This window comes from Syzygium oleosum, unplaced genomic scaffold, assembly GCF_021117445.2.
Source record: "Syzygium oleosum isolate NSW1041296 unplaced genomic scaffold, Sole_v2.1 Sole_v2.03, whole genome shotgun sequence".
Classification (NCBI taxonomy): domain Eukaryota; kingdom Viridiplantae; phylum Streptophyta; class Magnoliopsida; order Myrtales; family Myrtaceae; genus Syzygium; species Syzygium oleosum.
Window position 1 is genome coordinate 2305643 of NW_026607487.1, and position 18407 is coordinate 2324049.

An 18407-nucleotide genomic window follows, 5' to 3' on the forward strand; every position below is an offset into this window, starting at 1 on the left:
AAGAAGAAAGGCAACGTGTGATTGTATAATTGGATTTCATTGTTAATCTTCGCTCAACTGAAACATGTAACTTTTTCTTCCTCAGTCAAGACCGGATGGTGTGTTCCCATATGCCTCTCCGGCTTATATGTTGAGCCACATTTTTGTTCCCCTCACAAAAATAATTAGTTCCAGACAAAGAACATAGCAACAGATGAAAGGAAAAGACAAACATGAGATGACAAGACCATCACAACTGAAGAATTCTGTATCCTTAGTTAAGGACCTTTGCTCCTCCATTACCATGTGGTCTTCCAATAATTGCGAATGATGGAACCAGAAGAACTGTGCGGCTCAAGAACATGCGTAAGTCGGTACCCGTCGCCCATCAAGAGATGACACCTGAAAGGTTTACCTTTACGAAGAGGCTTGGAGACAATTGTGGCAAGGATTACAACCGTATTTACGGTCTTTCCGATCCAAAGACTCACCAAAGTGTGCAAGTAAGGTTTGCCGCCGACACTCATCCTGAAAATTTCACAAATTAGAGAGTTAACACATGTTTATCAGTAGACTTTGCTCCATTCAGGTACGTGGAAGATGAGTTTAGCCCAAAGGTTCCATTATGATTTACATATGTTGCCGACAGACCATCTAATGATTCAGCACCCAGAATGGTAAATGCCAGACTAACACTAACAACAATCAATACAACAAAGTGGAAAGTTGAAACACAAAATAGAAGCATCACTTAGCTGAGATCATTAATGAGAAGTTGAGAACACAAATTAAATTACCTTGAGTTCACAATATTGCTGCATTTTCCTAGCTTGAGCCATTGCAGATTTAAAGATAGCAGTTTTACATCCTTGAACACTCCTTAACATGCACACAACCCAGCTGAAATCCTTTTTGGCATATAGAGCAATGCACACTGCCGGTAGACTATCTCTTCCTGCCCTCCCTGATTCTTGGTAATAGCTTTTGATTGACTTGGACATTGTGTTGTGGATGACAAAACGCTGACCACATGCCAAAAAAAAATAATTACTGAACCAATAAAAAAAGTAGAAATGTGACAAAAACATTATAACTTAAGGTCAAGTTAGATCAGAGTCATTTGCCACTTTGACAGTAAAGAAAGGACCTTTATCCTAGTCTAACTTAATTTCAGCACACCCAAGTTCCATGCATGGAAGAAAGAATTTGACTTGAAAAAATACATAATTCGCTAGTTCCTGCAATCAATAGCCAAGATCGACGATTTAGCAGGCCACTGGACCATGGAACTAGCAAAGTTTACTTCCAAGCACACTAAGAAACCAATTAGTGAAACTTAAACATTAGAAGAAAAGTGGATTAGTCGAGTATTTGTCAACACGTCAGTTTGATTCTAAAACTAAAAATAGGCAAAGGACCGGAGTCCATTTCAACTTACCACATCTGGTTTGTCTATTCCCATCCCAAAAGCAATGGTAGCACATACAACCTGGATCTCTCCATTATGCCATTTCTTTTGAACAGCTACTCTTTGATGGGCTGCTAATCCAGCATGATAGTACACCGCCTTTATATCGCACTAATCATTCAAGTATTTTGCAACATCAACACATTCACTCTTTGAGAGGCAATATACTATGCCACAAAAATTAGCAAAATGATTCTTTAGCAGCTCTCCAAGCTACTTCAGTGGCTCCTTGGTCTTAGCTATGACCTCGTACTTTAGGTTTGGTCTGTCAAAGCTTGTCTCAAGAACGAGAGCATGGGGGATCCCGAGAGCTTTTAGGATATACTGCGATGGATGCACATTTCAATCAGTCCCAAATGATTATTTCAACATAATCTGGAGGTTATTGTGCAAGTTTCGTACCTCACGAATTGGCTGAGTGGCAGTTGCAGTTATGGCCATCACTGGGACGTATGGAAAATTTTGTTTGAGACATCTCAGTCCCCTATAATCTGGATGAAAATCATGACCCCATTGACTGCAATAATGACAACCAAGAAAGTAACAGTCAATAAGCTTTACTAGTTTACAATCATTCAAGTATATGAGAAAAGCTCAAACCAGCAGTACATTCCTTTCATGAGATGGCACTGGCACTGCAAATCCAGTAAAGACCTCATAAGAAACACAATCAATGATCACATGGGCAAACTTTTGCCTTATATGTCAAGTTGTTAATATATAGTATAAAGGTTAAAAGAATAGATACAGACACAAGAACTAGCTTAAAAGACCTGAATATCATGCCAAACATGAACACTTCCAATTACTTCCAAAAGTGATTTCCGTTGGAGGTTATTTTAGTTGTGTGCATTTTGCCTAATATGATTAACGATGTGTCACTGACTTTTCCCAAAAGAAGGAACTGGATCATTTCCAGAATTAGTTATTTCAACATTGCATTCTGTTATGCTAGAACTTCACAGAAAGGCTAGAAACACAGAAAATGTGAAAACGTTCGAAAAAAAGAGTTAGAGCGAGCATAAATAAAAGTCAACTTGCTTTTCTTTATCTGGAACAAGGACAGTAGTTTTGCAGTGGCAACATCAAAATACTTATTCCTTTTGAAGTAACTCTAGTATGACCTTTGCTTCAGATACAAGGATGCCAAAGAGCATACCTCACACAATGTGCCTCGTCAACAACAAAACCAGCAAGTTGTGCCTGCAATGCATGATGGATGAGTATCAAAAAGTTAAAAAAGAAACTTTCAGAAAAAGTTACAGTGAATCAGAAAAAGTACCTTTCTATGCAAGCATTTCAATATCTCAAGAAATGATGGGTTTCCCACAATCTTTTCAGGAGTTACATACAATAGCTTGCACAATGGTTTATCTTTCTTGAAAAGACAGGCAAAGCAGTAAAGATCAATGACTTGACAATCACAACACTCAGAAAAAAAAAATTTAGAAGTCCTGTCGAAACCCCATTGCAACATATGGAGCATAGCCCAACATTTTAGGGCGGGATGAAGATTGTCTTGTATGATATACTTCTCCAGAAAAAACTACGATCCTAAAATTTATTTTTAAGGCAAACATCTCAGGCATGAATCTTTTCATTAACTACATAAAAAATGTGCATCCATTGCAACATATGGAGCATAGCCATTTAATGGCGGGATGAAGATTGTATGGTATGATATACTTCTCTAGGAATGCAGAGAGAGAGAGAGAGAGAGAGAGAGAGAGAGAGAGAGAGAGAGAGAGAGAGAGAGAGAGAGAGAGAGAGAGCGCTAAACCTTGCCTTAGTTCTTGGAGGACAGCCGCTGCTTGGGCAGCAGTTTGGTAAGAGTTCAAGAAAGTAGACGGTATTCCATACATGAGGGTTAGAGTAATTATTTGATCCTGGATGAGAGATAGCAGGGGAGATATAACAACTGTGACACCTGGTTTAAGAGTTGCTGGCAGCTGAAACGAAATGTAAAAACATCAGAAGAGCACATGAAGAAAGGAAGAGATGAGGGAATTATTCTTTTATTCACCTTCAACTGATCAGAAAGCACCAGTTGATATTTGTTTTATAATTACTTCAGCTAGAAAGATATATCAACTTCTTCAAGACTGAACAGAAAACACTTCAGGATAATTCAACTTAATCAATTGAGATTAATATCTTCCTTCGTGATTCAGTAGATCAATTCAGATTTATATGAAAGGCCATCAATTTCAAACTAATTATGGGAAATGATCACCCATAGTTGACATGATGACATTGCACATACCTGCATAGGAAATATAGATATCTACAATCAGTATTTGGTGCAAGTAATTTGAAAACTTATTCCTCTTTGACTTAATAACCCGTTTGAATTGGACCTGAACTATGAGTCTATGACTGACAACAACACTTACATGCAAAAACAAGATAAATTTTCCATTAAGTAATTAGAAGGTCCTAGAAGCATAGCACAAAGCTCAAACTCTAGAAATTACAGAATAGATAGAGATGTGCATAGGCAGAATGAGAATGTCCAGTATTTCCTTCTTTTCCAACTTAGTCCGATCCCATACATTGGAACCCATAGTTATGTACTTGAATCACTTCCTATCGCTTAAGTTGCATTTGGAAAACATTTTCTTCCTTAAGTTTAAGCACAAACTTCTCAACAGTGCTAACAAAGCAGATTACAAGATCATTTTAAAGCTTAAATTTCAATTTACAGGTCTACCCATCTAGCATTTAATTGGTGGAACCATTGAGCAAAACGCACATGGCTTGCGCTCTAAACATTGTCTCCACACATATTTCTACATACGATCATTACACAAAAGAAATAATGTTAACATTCACTAACCTGGTAACATAAACTTTTACCACCTCTAGTGGGCATGAGAATGAAGCAATCTTGCTTGGCTACAGAAGGTTTACAAGCCTGATGCTGCATTAGTTGAAATGCCTTGTTTCCGAATATTACAACATTTTTCCAATTCTATGTCATCCAAGGCTTGCAATTCCTTTGCATGTCAAAATCCGAGAGCAATGTCTTTTATTTGAAACTGATGATATCGAACCTTGAGTGACAGTGCTCTTACAGTCCTTCAACACAAATAAGCCTCTTCAGCACCATAAATAGTTTCTGACATGGAGCGATGGAACATGAAAATTGTGCACAAAGAAATCTCAAGCCTTCATTTTGCAAAACTCTCCTATCAAAGAAGCTGGATGCTAAGTTCCACACTTGGATGATGTACTATACTCTCAAAATATTTAAGAAATATAGGTATTGTTACATCATATAAAACAAAAATCAATTGTTTTTATTGACCAAACAGTTCTAATATAAGTCATTTTAGATCTTAAAGACTGTGGAAGTAACTAGCAAAAGTTATTATACATATGATCGGATGAGAGCCCTCATAAGCAATTTACCAAATGCTTTTGTACAGGTATCCTGCGTAAGGTCCTTTGCTGTGAGCTGAATTACAAGCAAACTTGAAATGAGCAAGGACGACATGATTTTAAGAGCAAAGAACAGTGACACACTAATTTAAGAGTTTGGGCAGTTTCGTCTACGTCAATGGGAGGAGTTGTTTCACTATGACCAAGAGTGAATTACAATAAGAAATAAATCAATTTCTCACTCACCAAAACCCCAATTGCAAGAGTCAATCAAAAACGAATGAGACGAGTGGAAAGCGTTTCCCAAGAGTTTTCTCAGAAGGACACACTGATCTCTACCGATCAATAACCAAGACAATCTGTTTTCAATTCTGCTCATTTTCTTTGTTGGCCCCAATATACCTCAACAACAAAAATATATAAAAATATGGTTTGAAGAATCATTGTTAAAAGAACAAAAAGACGTGATGAGATCTGCCAACTTTTTGTCAACCTCCTAAACAACTGGACCATTGTGGCCAGACTCCTGGGATTTGCCCGGTAACTATTGTGGCTTCTTCAGGTGTCCACAATTGCTTCACCGAACGGCTAACCCTGTACAGTACTGAGACATTCTTCAAGCCGCGTGTTTGGTCCATGCAATTACACGGGCCAATCCCAAGCCAAATCTAGGTCCATGAATCAAAACTCAAGCCACAAACTTAACAACTATCAACCAAATTAGTTTTGGGCATGGGAAAAAACATGCCAAGCCACCCTGCTTTTCTTTCTTTTTCTTAATCCCTTCAAACTGGTGGGTGCAGAAAGGAGTGAGACAACTTCACAGTTTTCAGAAGCATACCATGGATTCTAAAGATCATCTGGCCAGAAGTTGAGTGGATGAATTGCTCGGAGTACTGCTTTGATCAGGAATATAGCATATGGATTTCCTTTCCATTTTACTGCCAAATATATCATCTTCATCCTCACTGCCAGTGGAGGAATCTACCTCAAGAAAAGTTTGATTTTTCTCAGGTTGTGGAGAATCTTCTATAATATTAACATCGTGTGCAACACTGCATTCGCCCTCATTAGGGATATCTTGGCCAAACATGTCAGTCAAAACTTCACAACCTTCAGATTCTGCAGCTTGCAAATCATCCCAATCCTCAGTATCTCTCATAGTTTCGGCAAGTTCTGCTAGAAAATCATCGCTACAGTGCTCCACAGTGATAAACTCTCGACCTTCGTCGCCTTAAGAAGACCAAAAAGAGAGAGAGATGATTTTGCAAGTTCCAAGACAAGAAAAAAAGAGATCAGAATATATACAATCTACAATATGTAATCTGCAGTTACTTCAGTGAGATGCCATATTTATATGTAGGCAAGACACCACATGTAAATCTGCGGTCAGTTCAGAAATAAGTCGAGACATTTCGCTAGTCAATAAGACTACTCCTGCAAAACCCATAGAGAAATAGGGACGGGATTAACGCTCAGTGAACTAGATTTAACCAGCTCCTCCGGTCCATTCAAATCCAAAAGGCAAGACTATTCCATAGCCATCATCAGAACGACAACTGACCGCAATAAATCGCCTTATTTAGGGGAATGCACAATCGATCAATTTACAAATTATCCACGCAGCACAAGCGATTACGTCATTCCCCCAATGATTATGGCTATTCCACAGTCATAATCATCGCGGTGGACGATGGGAATACCCACATAACCTCTGCAAACGCTAATCTCAGCATGAAAAAACGGGCGACGAAGTAAATGATTGGAGCACCGTAGAGGGAAACGAGACGGTCCAAGCAGTTGGTGGCGGACTGCTCGTCGAAGCCGAACTCGAGAGCCAAGGTCAGCAACCGAGCTTTCTCTACCTCCTCCAACCCCCCGATCCTCCACGGAATCTCATCTCAACCTGTGTTTGTTCGACGCGATTCGATCGATCGATTGATGATGCACGAGTAGGAACGGAATGGTACCGATCGCTAGTCTCTCTCTCTCTCTCGAGAGAGAGAGGGCGTGGTGCGACGGCGAGACGGGGGAGACGAAGGCGAGGAGGAGGAGGAGGGAGGGGGGAGAGGTTGTTGTTGAAGTGGGTGTTGAGGTGCTTGAGCCTGTACTTTGCCTCTCTTCTTCTTCCGGGCATTGGGGAGGGAGGAGAGCCGAGGTCGAGGACGCCATCATTGCAGGGGTCGGCAGGTAGTACGGTAGAGAGAGAGAGAGAGAAAGGGTGTTTTTGCGTTTGCGAAGAGGAGGGTTTAAAATTAGAACTACTTTTTCGACCAATAAAGAAATTAGAACTGCTTTAAATTTCAGATATTTAAAGCCACTGGCAAGGACCTCGGCTCGCTGGCAGCTGGCGCCAGCCCTTTTTGGGCTTCGAAGAAAAAAGAAATACTCACGGATAAGTTCTTATTTCCAGCAACATCCCCAGTTGCATTTCCAGAAATATTCACAGATACTATATATCATCTTCTGCTCTAGTCTCAGTGGAGTATTTGCTTCTGCTCATTTCGCAAAAGCTGGAGAACATATTGCTAGGAACGAATTCGACATGCCGTATCTTGTATACTAACCGCCGTACAAGTAATATCTTATGACCGGGACGCACGAGTTTAAATGTTGATCTTCTGCCAGCACGACCGTATTCCTAGGTACGAGTAGTTTGTACTCGTAATTGGATTGATTTCAATTTACGAGCGCAGAATGCTGGGATGTTAAAGTAGAACTTACCTCTGCAAATGACCTCCTGTTATTGCTATGTTAGATGAATTGAAGCCGAATACTGGTTTAGCAAACTCTAGTGATATAGGGATATTGTGCTCTCGTCCTAGAAGCAGAGATTGTGCTCATCCTTGACAGTTGGTCTTCGACAGTCTGAAAGACATTCGCAACCGTGTAAGGATAGACAATGCACACCAAAAATAATTTATAAATAGCTGAATCTTCTAGAATTTAGACGGTACCATAAAGGAAAGTAACCGGCGCAATAGGAGAAACAGCAGTCCCTTGTCTGCTGATTGTTGACTCGGACTCGAGGCCTATGGACCATAGGCTATGGTGATCATAGCAACGCCAGATGTATTGGCCACCTGAAAATTTGAAAACGTAGTTTAAATAAATAAGGAAAATTGCAAATACAACATATGCATAAGTTCCAGAACATACATGCTGTCACTAAAACATTAAAACCAAAAGATATGACTGACCACAAAACCAAATTTCTCATTTCCGAGTGTTTTTTCATTGGTCGGGAGAAGGGTGCCCCGACTTGTGCTGAGCGATTCTAGGATTTCTGACGATGAATTCATGACTGGTTCCGAAAAATGGAGAGGTTACACCCACCCTTAAGTTGTTTTGGTTATCTATAGCTTGCACTGTTCTGATTTGATTACTCACTTGAAGCATCTTTTCAGGAATGCTGGGTCCTCGAGTCAACGAACACATTCCGTCTGTCTAATAAATGCATCACAAGGAGGGGCAAAATCAGATCGTATTCACATTTGAACTAAGAGTAAATCAATACACACTTTGTGCAGGTCAATTTCTCAGAAGAAGTATTTCTGGAGTGTAGGAAATGATTGACACGAATTCTCTCCGTCTGAGTGTAACTAAGACCTCTATTATCAAGTGAAACTAACTTCTATGTGTCTGCTCAATCATCGCCATAGGAAGATGTTCAAAATCAGAGATACCATTATCCTAATTACCATATTAATGAAAATGCTATACCAGTCACATGTAAGAGAATCTGCAGAAGAAAAAACAATGATGGTTTTAGCATCCTAACTTTGTAACTTTTACATATGCTTGTAAATCTATAAGAGAAGCCCTTTGAGGATGGTACTACAAGAAAGGTTGGGTGGAAGTACTACTGAAACGTAGACTCACCAAAATGCACGTAAAAGCTTGAATTAGCTGTCCCTGTGAATGCATTTCCAGCATTGTCGGTGCAGAAGTTATTATCCATAACGATGATCACTTGTCCATACAGAACAGTAGAATTCAAACTTACTAAAAGTGTGTATTTTAGGTTTGGCCACAAAATGTTTAGTGCAGATGGAATGACTTGGCCAGCACCACAGACCAATAGCTTCAAAGATATCAAGCACTTATTTCAGTCAGTACATCTGATTATCCAAAGATACAGCAAAAACCACTAATAGAAGTAGTTACATCAACTTATAATGAGTTTGTTAGTAATACAACCTCGTTGGGTAATTTGAACTGATTTGCTGGAGAGATCAGAATGTCTTACTCAGTCAACAAAAGGTACATCTTTCGAAGTGCTCTCTTTCAAAAAACCTTGCCAGCGATGGCTGGATTGATTGCTTTTCCTTTGCCTTCTTAATTCTTTTGACAATTCCGTTTTCGCACCTGAAGTTTGTTTTAAGTTCTATTTTGGCCCTCCTCCTAAGTCATCTTGGTTTCGCTATACACCCTCGGGAAGTTGGGCTTGTTTATTTGGTGGGAAGAAATATGAAAAATTATCTATCGATTGTGCCTCTATTCAAAATTTGAAACAGAAAATAATTATTTGAAGTTTAAAAAATCATTAAATTTATTATGTGTGATTCTATACATCAATATTTACATAATTTGAAGAAACTTTCGATGTTGCGCATTAAAAAAGCTAGATGAGAATTGCAAATTTTGAAAAAAAATAAAAAACTGTTATAAACATCGACATCAATCGAGTATTTTAAGAAACTAGAGATCACATCGTTAGCAAAAAAATTTCTTAAAAAAAGGTCATTGGGTTGAAATTGATGTTCATCTCATTTGGTGAGAGCCTTTTTGACATTATTCTTTTCTGGGTTTGAATCATTCTTGACCTTGATGGATAGGCATATGTGTAAAGGCTCCTTGCGACAGAGAGGACTTGCATATCGTGCTAAAGTTATAGACCCATGAGAAGTATCTCCAATTTCTTTTATCTGTAGCTGTAAATCAGCAAATTGACAGAGTAATACCTATCTTAATTTACATTTTTGCCTTTGTTTATGTACACATTTCACTAGAACGAACATCAGATAATTTGAAAAAATAGGTTTCCAAACCTACCATACTGTTTGGCGAAAAAGAAAACACTACTTCCTTGTGAGGATGGAGTCGAGTTGAGCCTGAATATTTCGACTTTTGCAATCGAGCCGAGCTTGAGTAGAGAAAGCGATACTCGATATGGTTTCGATTTTTGAGTGTTGCAATCGAGTGGAGAACAAGTATGTGATAGTATCGGCTCTACATGAAGTACTAGTAATTTGGGAAATACCTCCATATGAAGACTAGTTAGTTGATGTTCATATATTATAATGTGTCCAACTCGTTCTCTGAGCATGTGGCGTTGATCTTTTCAAGTTGATGCATAAGTCCAGTTCATACGTTAACCTTTTTTTTTTTTTTGCTCTACAAGAAGGCATTTTTTTTTCTATTTGCTATCAAGACTTCCATGGATAAGGGGAAGAGCCACAACAAAGCAAATAACGGAGTGCATCAGTTCATTTCGGGGCTTTCTTTTGTGGTGCTTGTTGCGCCAATTCTTCTTTTGGTGTTCGCTTATAATCTTCTCAAGACGAGGAAAAAGAGTGGAAGCAATACACATGCAGAAAATAGGAGCAATGGCAGAGCATCTACATTTAGGTTCATCTCTCCGGTACCAACAGGAGTAGGAAGTAATCCCTATGATGTATTCTTGAGCTTAAAAGGCTACAACAATCTCATAAATGAAGGAACTGTACCAATGTTTGTGTTCAAGGATGATAACAGCCTCCCTGTTGGCGAAGGGCACGGCTCCTTGATGTGATCACATGGTTTATGTTTTGATGCCTATCATCTCTGAAAATTATGCTTCAATTGAAGTGGGCATTTTTAAGTGGAGACTTTAACAAATTGTTCTCTGAATTAAGATGGCTTTAGTGGTTTGACATTGAGCCCAATCTGTCTTTTTCGGTAACAAATTGCATCTACCAAAATTAGTCATGCTGCAGTTGTCACACAATCAAATCCAAGAGCATTGGAGAGGAGGGAGTTCAATCATGTTAAGAAGGAAAAAGACATCCTCTATGATATTTTTTTTTTTCGAAATAGAAGCTTTTCCATTGGGCTAATTACCAAAAAAAGCACAAATTTTATGTCGAGTGACAATTTTGGCCCCGACTTTTTTTGTCTCATAAAAAATCACTAATTTTCACCCCCCACCCCCCATTCACTCTCTATCTCAAGACACCATTGTTTGAGAAAAGAGGTTCTGGTCGTGAGCTTGGCGGATCTCATCCATGGTGTCTCTCGACGAGTAGTGGTCTACAACTTCGGATTACAACAAAATGGCGAAGTCTGGCGGGAAAGATTCAATCTGAAGATCTTTTTTACTTGCTAATGAAGTGAAAGAGACGATGGATAGCGTTATTTTTCAAGCTGTGGCCCAAATAAGAAGACAATGAATAGTGCTTTAAATCCAGTCAGCAAGCCATGGACAAAGAACGTGGCCTCTTTGAGTAGTGCCCACAAACCTATATGGTCTTTGCTTCATAAGTAGAAGAACTCCCCACAGCCTGCTAAGTCTTTGTCTTCATCATCTACCAATGAATTGGAGACGTACTTGGGAATAGGCTACTCCAAGCCCATTGATAGAGTTGTTGAAAATAACCTCGAGGACCTGAAATGGTGGAAGAGGCAAGCCACCACTTTTCCGATTCTTTCTATTATGGCTTGTGACTTACTCATTCCACCGGCGTATATGGCACCTCCAAAGTCTATGTTCATTACTAGCCAACTTTTGGAAGTCAAATAGATCCAACTTGTTTGCGTAAAATTTAGAAATGGTTACCGTAGGGTGTAATTAGTTTTTACAAGAATCTACTCCAGAGGAATGTACCCAACGGGGACATGAGAACAATGACTCTGTATTATCTTAATCATGGTGAGGGACATGAATGTTTGAGTGGAAACATTAATTAGAGCACCACTAAGTGTAATTTTTTTTTCAAATTATTTGAAGATATACTTGTGTTTTAATTTGGTTTAACAGCATGCGTGTTTTTGGTAATTTTCCTCAATTAATCTCTCATTATTTCTAGTATTCAAACAAAGTTAGTACTGCATAATAGAACAATTGTCGCTGATTCTCATGACATTTGGCTGTCTTTCACATATGATTAGTGGCTGAAGGTTGTGATCCTTCAAATGGCTTCGTCAGCTTGCAACTCTCCAACACTGAATGAAATCGTTGTTTTTACATGTTAAAAAGATGAAGTATGACTACAGTTATTTTGTATTGAAGACAATCTTTCAGCTCTTCCCATTAATGGCACGCATATTGTTTCCAGGACGGTATATCCTTGTAAATAATAGACAGTTCCGTATGGTTTTCTTTTGGATTTCTTTCCTGCGTTTGCTATTTGACCCTACAATCTTTTGGCTGGTGAAGGTAAACAATCTTCTTTGTTCTCTTCATGTGTTGATCCCCTTGCTTTTGTTTATTGCGCAGCAGAACCCAAGATTTTTAACCTCATTTCGACATCTTAAACTTGGTGGTGATGATGGGTGTGAATTGTATCTAGACCAAAAAAATGTTACTAGTTTTACATATTACTCCTTTTAATAGCATTCTCTTAATACGGCAAATTCTAATATATGTGCTGAATTGTATCTGGACCAAAAAAATGTTGGATCTAATGTAAATCTTAAAAAAAAACTCACGATCAGCATAAGCAAAGCAAGCAGGGGAGGAAAAAATGGATTTTATGAATTCGAATAAAGATAAAAATTTGACAAACTATATCAGGTAGCTACTCTTGGCTATGCTGATGTATATTTCAAGTAACAGATAGCTTTCACTTGTCAATTTCAACTCTCCTCAAGCACTTGACGATAGACTAGCATTAGGATTACACGTATAGCATATTTGTGAGTTCACATTCATGAATCGTGACCTAGATTGGCTCACTCTTGTCAATTTAAAGGAAAAAGAGTATAATTATAGAACAATAACATAACCACGTATGCTATAAGATCAATATGAGTCATTTATAGTCAATACGCAAATTGAAGAGTTTGATGTATGGCGTATTTACGTAGCATTGTTGGACATCTAGATTTTATGAAAACACCTAAGAGAAACCGTGCAAACCCCATACAAAACCCCATCATAAAACACAAATTTCAGTACATTATTATATTGTGATTAATTTTTTCCGTCGCATCATTTATAAATTAATCCTGCTGTCTTGATTATAATTTTTCCCCCTTTTCTCTTGATTATATTGTGATCTGGGTATATCCATATTCATGTTCTTGAATGATCAACTCGTCCTCGGATGCGTGTTGCGCATTTCTCTCATTCACATGGGTAGCTAGGTCGACAATGGCGATAAGATCGTGCAAGATTTTTTCCCTGACAATGAAGCAGTAGCCTCATGGAATTTTCTAATAAATGGAAACCAGCAGTCGCTATCTTAGCCAACTTAGCTGCCAAATTTTGAAAGATCAAGGTGAGGGGGAGTCGGTTCTGAGTCTTTTCCTGGGCACCGGCCGCTTGTAATGTAAGCAACAATAATGGATCTCGGACAAAGGAAAATGACTCGTTCAAGAAATCCCTTTTCAAATTAACCCTCGATCTGCTCTTTATCGTATGGTCACAATGCTTTTATTTCAATTTAACCCTATGCCCGAAAGAAAAAAAGAGTGGAAACTCGCGTGAGGGACACCCGGTGTTTTCTGATTTTTGTGAAGACTCACGAACAGGAAGAGAAGGAAACAATGAGGAAAGAAACAGAGAGAAAAGAAACAGAGTTTTTGGATTTACATTTCTCTGAATACAAAGAGAATTTTCATCATTCAGAGTTAACAACACGTTTTCTCTGGTCTCTTATTTATATTGTACAGAACTACCAAAGGTAGTTTTACAGCTCATCTAATAAAGCTAACAAACTAACAAACTAACATAATAAGAGAAGTAAATTCGGATGTTCATTTAGTTAAATGCACAAAACAGAGTAACAGTTCTGCAGCGGAAGAGTTGAACACGTGAAGCTGGAAGTTTTCTTGTTGACTTCATCTCTTGCCTTCCTGGTTGGATCAGCAATATCTTCATTTCTTTCCTTTGTTGAAACTGAGTGAAAGTTGTTCTTAACATCCCCCCGCAAATTGGGAAGGGTGCGAAAGCCCATACCCAATTTGGTTCTGATAGTAATGTGAGCCAAGCGTGACAAAGATTTGGTAAAAATATCAGCAAGCTGATGAGCGCTGGGAACATAGCGGACACTTAGAGAACCTGAGGAAACTTTCTCCCGAACAAAATGGAAGCCAACTTCGATGTGTTTGGTACGAGCATGTAGAATAGGATTGGCAGTAAGAGAAATGGTAGACTGATTATCACAAAACAAAAGTGTTGGGGAGGAGAGACATAAACCAATGTCAGTAGAACAAAACTGATCCATGTAAGATCAGCAGTAGTAGACGCAAGTGCTCGATATTCAGCTTCTGTGGAGGAACGAGACACAGTAGGCTGCTTCTTAGCTATCCACGAAATGAGATTAGAACCAAGATAAGTGCAGAACCCAGTAGTTGAGCATCTGGTATCAACACAACCAGCCCAATCAGCATCGGAGAATCCATATAATGTCACTGAGCTGTGAGAACGAATAAAAATACCAAGATGAATGGTTCCTTTAACATAGCGAAGAACTCTTTTCAACTTATGAAAATCTCCAACTGTTGGCTGTTGCATCTTCTGACATAAGAGATTTGTGGCATAAGCAAGATCAGGGCGAGTTATTGTTAGATATTGAAGAACACCAACTAGACTTCTGTATTCAAGTGGATTAGCGAGTAGGAGCGCATCATTTGTCATGACGACTGATCTTAGTGACAGAGCAGTGGAAACAGGTTTACAATCTGTCATGTTAGCTTTTATCAGAAGGTCAAGAGCATACTTGGTTTGACATAGGAAAAGATCATTAGTGGTGCGTTTGGCTTCAATCCCTAAGAAGTAATGAAGATGCCCGAGATTTTTCATGTGAAATTGAAGACTGAGTGATTGAATCAGTTTAGTGAGATGCTGATCTGAGCTGCCAGTCAATATAATATCATCTACATAGAGCAACAAAAGTATTGTGTCTGGGCCATCATGAAGCACAAAGAGTGAGGGATCAGTAGTGCTACAGAAGAAACCAGCTTCAAGAAGAAAATTGCTAAACTTGTCAAACCAAGCACGTGGCGCTTGACGAAGACCATATAAGGATTTCTTGAGAAGACATACAAATTGAGATTTCTGAGGATGTGTAAAACCAGGTGGCTACTCCATATAGACTGTCTCATTTAATGTTCCATGTAAGAAAGCATTTTTAACATCAAGTTGATGTATTGGCCAGCGTTTCATCATTGCCACTGAGAGCACTATACGGATGGTGGCATGTTTGACAACAGGACTAAATGTTTCTGTAAAATCAACTCCCTCTTCTTGATGAAATCCCTTAGCCACTAACTGAGCCTTTAATCTTTCAAGACTTCCATCAGATGCTAGCTTAGTTTTCAACACCCATTTGCATCCTATGACATTCATTTGGTTAGTTCGAGGAACTAATATCCATGTCTGATTTTCATGCAGAGCATCCATTTCATCCTGCATTGCTTTATGCCAGCCTTCATCTGCTAAGGCTGATTTAACCGATCGTGGTTCAAGAGGAACTTTGTATTCAGCCAGACATGCATATCTGGGATTTGGCTTAACAATGCCAGATTTTAGTCGAGTTTGCATAGAATGGGTAGAAAATGTACCTTGTGAAACTGGTGGAGGATTTTGCTAAGTTTGGTTGATAATAATTTCATCTGTTGTATCAATTGTGTGAGGAAGAGCTGCTCGTGCATCAGTAACTGCTAGTGCATCAGGGACTGAGTCAGACTGCAATTGTAAGTGAGATGAATTTGATGGCATTTCAACAGGATGAGATGGATTTAAGTGACCAACTTCCAAGATTCCATTATCATGTAAATGTCCTAGATGTCCATTTGAGTGATATTGCACCTGTTCTGCACTTGTAGAATCCAGAAGGTTAACTTCTTCTGCCCATTGTCGATACAGAGTAGTATACTGATTGTACTTTGTTGATAGTGTCCTAGTGAAAGGAAAGAAATTTTCGTCGAACAACACATGTCGACTAATGTATATACGACTAGCAGCAGGTACAAGACATCGATATCCTTTATGAAGTTCACTATATCCCAGAAATACACATGTGAGTGATCGTGGATCAAATTTATGTTGTGCATATGGTCTGAGACAAGGGTAACATGCACATCCAAAGACTCTTAGATGTTCATATCTGGGCTCTTGTTGATAAAGTTTGCTGTAGGGTGAGTGCATTTGTAACTTTGATGTAGGAAGTATATTGACAATGTAGTTAGCTGTCATGAATGCATCAACCCAGTATTTTAATGGAATTCTAGCATGATAGAGCATAGCTAGGCCCAGTTCAACCACATGGCGATGTTTTCTTTCAGAAATCCCATTCTGTTCTGGTGTATAAGGACAAGAAACACATTGTTTGATGCCACAATTCTGTAAATGAATCTGAAATTTGTTGCTAGTGAATTCTCCTCCACCATCACATTGAAAAATTTTGATTCTACGATCAAATTGATTCTCTACTTGCTTCTGAAACATGACAAAGATGTCATGGAAATATGACTTCAATTTCATTGGATAAAGCCAACTATAACGGGAAAAGCTGTCCACAAAGATGACATAGTATTTGAAATTCTGAAAAGAATTGACTGGTGATGGACCCCAAATATCACAATGAATCTTCTCTAAAGGAATAGTAGACACAGATTCAGATAAAGGAAATGGTAATGCAGTACTCTTGGCAACTTGACAGCTTCTACATATAGTTTGAGTTCTTGTAGTACAGTGAATCAATTTCTGAGTCTGCAGATGCTTCAATGTTTTTAAGTTGGTATGAGCTAACCGCTGGTGCCACACATCTTCTCCTACAGCTTTATGTCTTTGAGTGAAGAAAGCCTCTGTGATTTGTGGATCCACTCGGTAAAGTCCTCTAATTTTCCTTAATTGGGAGTGGACCAAGCCAACGAGTTAGGGTGAGGTCTCGAAGAAGATAAAAGGCAAGGACTAAAAGCGTCTGCTACTGCTCCTTATCCCTCAATTACTAATTAATTGAATCCCATCGCAATAAAAGGTAATTGTCGTGTGGTTTGTATGATTACATGAGACCCTTCCGAAAAAGAAGGCACCCACCATTCTTGATTTGAGTGGCACGCGATTTTGGGTTTATTCATTTCCTTTTTGTGTGTTTATATTATATATGACAATTGCAGTTGAAATCTGTCATTAGTTGTGAATACAGCAATGTCCCTCCAGTCTTCCCCAAAATTAGTTTGGTTAAAATTCTTCTTCCACAAATCAATTTTAAAGATTAAATTAAAATGCATTATTGTAGACTGTTCTTACCATGAGATGGTCCCAAATGTATTATTTCTTTTCTAGAAACCATCATGAACTTCATGGGAGGAAGGTGACCCTCTTTCACTCTAAAATAGTTTACTGTGCAGGAAATTTCTAGGAAGACCTTATCTTTGTGGATTGGATTAAAAACTCATCATTAAGTGTGGTTTCTGTGTGATTTAATGGGGGAAAATTATTAAGTCATAAACCTATTGCACTTGTGCTAATTCAGTTTTAAACCTTTTAATTTGGCCAATTTAGTCATCAATCTATTGACAATTTGACAATGCAGTCAATTCGGCCAATTTTGGCCGAAAATTGCTGACATAGACGACGAGTGTTCTACGTGGCACAGCTGGCAATGACTCACTATCCTCGCCCAGTGGTTGGCGAGGGCTCTCGGATCTTGTTTGTCGCGTGTGAGGGCAACAAGCCCTCGCCAGCCATTGGGGCGACTTATAGGGCTCGTGGCCTTCGCCTGCCACGTGTGAGGGTAGCAAGCCTTTGTTGGCCATTAGTCGTGGGCTCATGACCCTCGTTCATAGCTGAGCAAGGGCCGCAGCCCTTGCAATCCTTGCCGTCCTATGGGCAAGGGCCACGACCCTCACCAGCCGCTGATGAGGGCTTGTGGGCCCTTGATTTGTGGTAGGCGGGGTCACTGGGCCTCGGCCGGCAGCCCCCCACTGACCCTTAACAATAAAAAAAGAAAAGAATTAATAAAATTAAAAAAATTAAAAAAATTTCTATATCAATGTCAGCTGTGTCACGTAAAATGCCTAGCGTCTACGTCAATAATGTTAATAATTTCTGGCCAACATTGGCTAGATGGACTACATTGGTAAATTGTCAAAATGTTTAGGACTATATCGGTCAAATTAAAAGGTTTATGACTAAATTGGCACAAGTACAATTGATTTAGGACTTTTTGGTAATTTTCCCATGCTTTCTTCATTCCCTTATGCGTCACCATAACTTTGATCTCTGAATACGTAAGATAATTGCGTGTGCAGATTAAGCACATGATATCAATCTAATTCCTTATGTCCTTAAGTGTATGGAGGAGGTTTTGCTGAATTGACCCTAATTGATGTTGTCGTTTGGCCATGGAGCTAATTTATAGGGAACGAA

General features: G+C 38.9%; 1 protein-coding gene, 1 long non-coding RNA gene and 1 pseudogene across 3 annotated transcripts in view; all 3 read right to left on the reverse strand.

Annotated features, from left to right (window-relative positions):
- Positions 1-7088, reverse strand: part of LOC115668427 (uncharacterized) — a 44008-nt gene extending 36920 nt beyond the window's left edge. For both annotated transcript variants that reach the window (XR_008816062.1, XR_008816063.1), the window contains exon 1: positions 6600-7088. This is a non-coding gene — a long non-coding RNA (uncharacterized LOC115668427). The remainder of the gene's footprint in view (positions 1-6599) is intronic.
- Positions 22-6602, reverse strand: LOC115694664 (ATP-dependent DNA helicase Q-like 1; annotated as a pseudogene).
- A 6993-nt stretch (positions 7089-14081) lies between the features above and the next one.
- Positions 14082-14720, reverse strand: LOC115668830 (uncharacterized mitochondrial protein AtMg00810-like). The gene has a single exon (XM_030590205.2). It carries the CDS (start codon positions 14718-14720, stop codon positions 14082-14084), a length of 639 nt encoding a protein of 212 aa, XP_030446065.2.
- Between the last annotated feature and the right edge of the window lie 3687 nt (positions 14721-18407).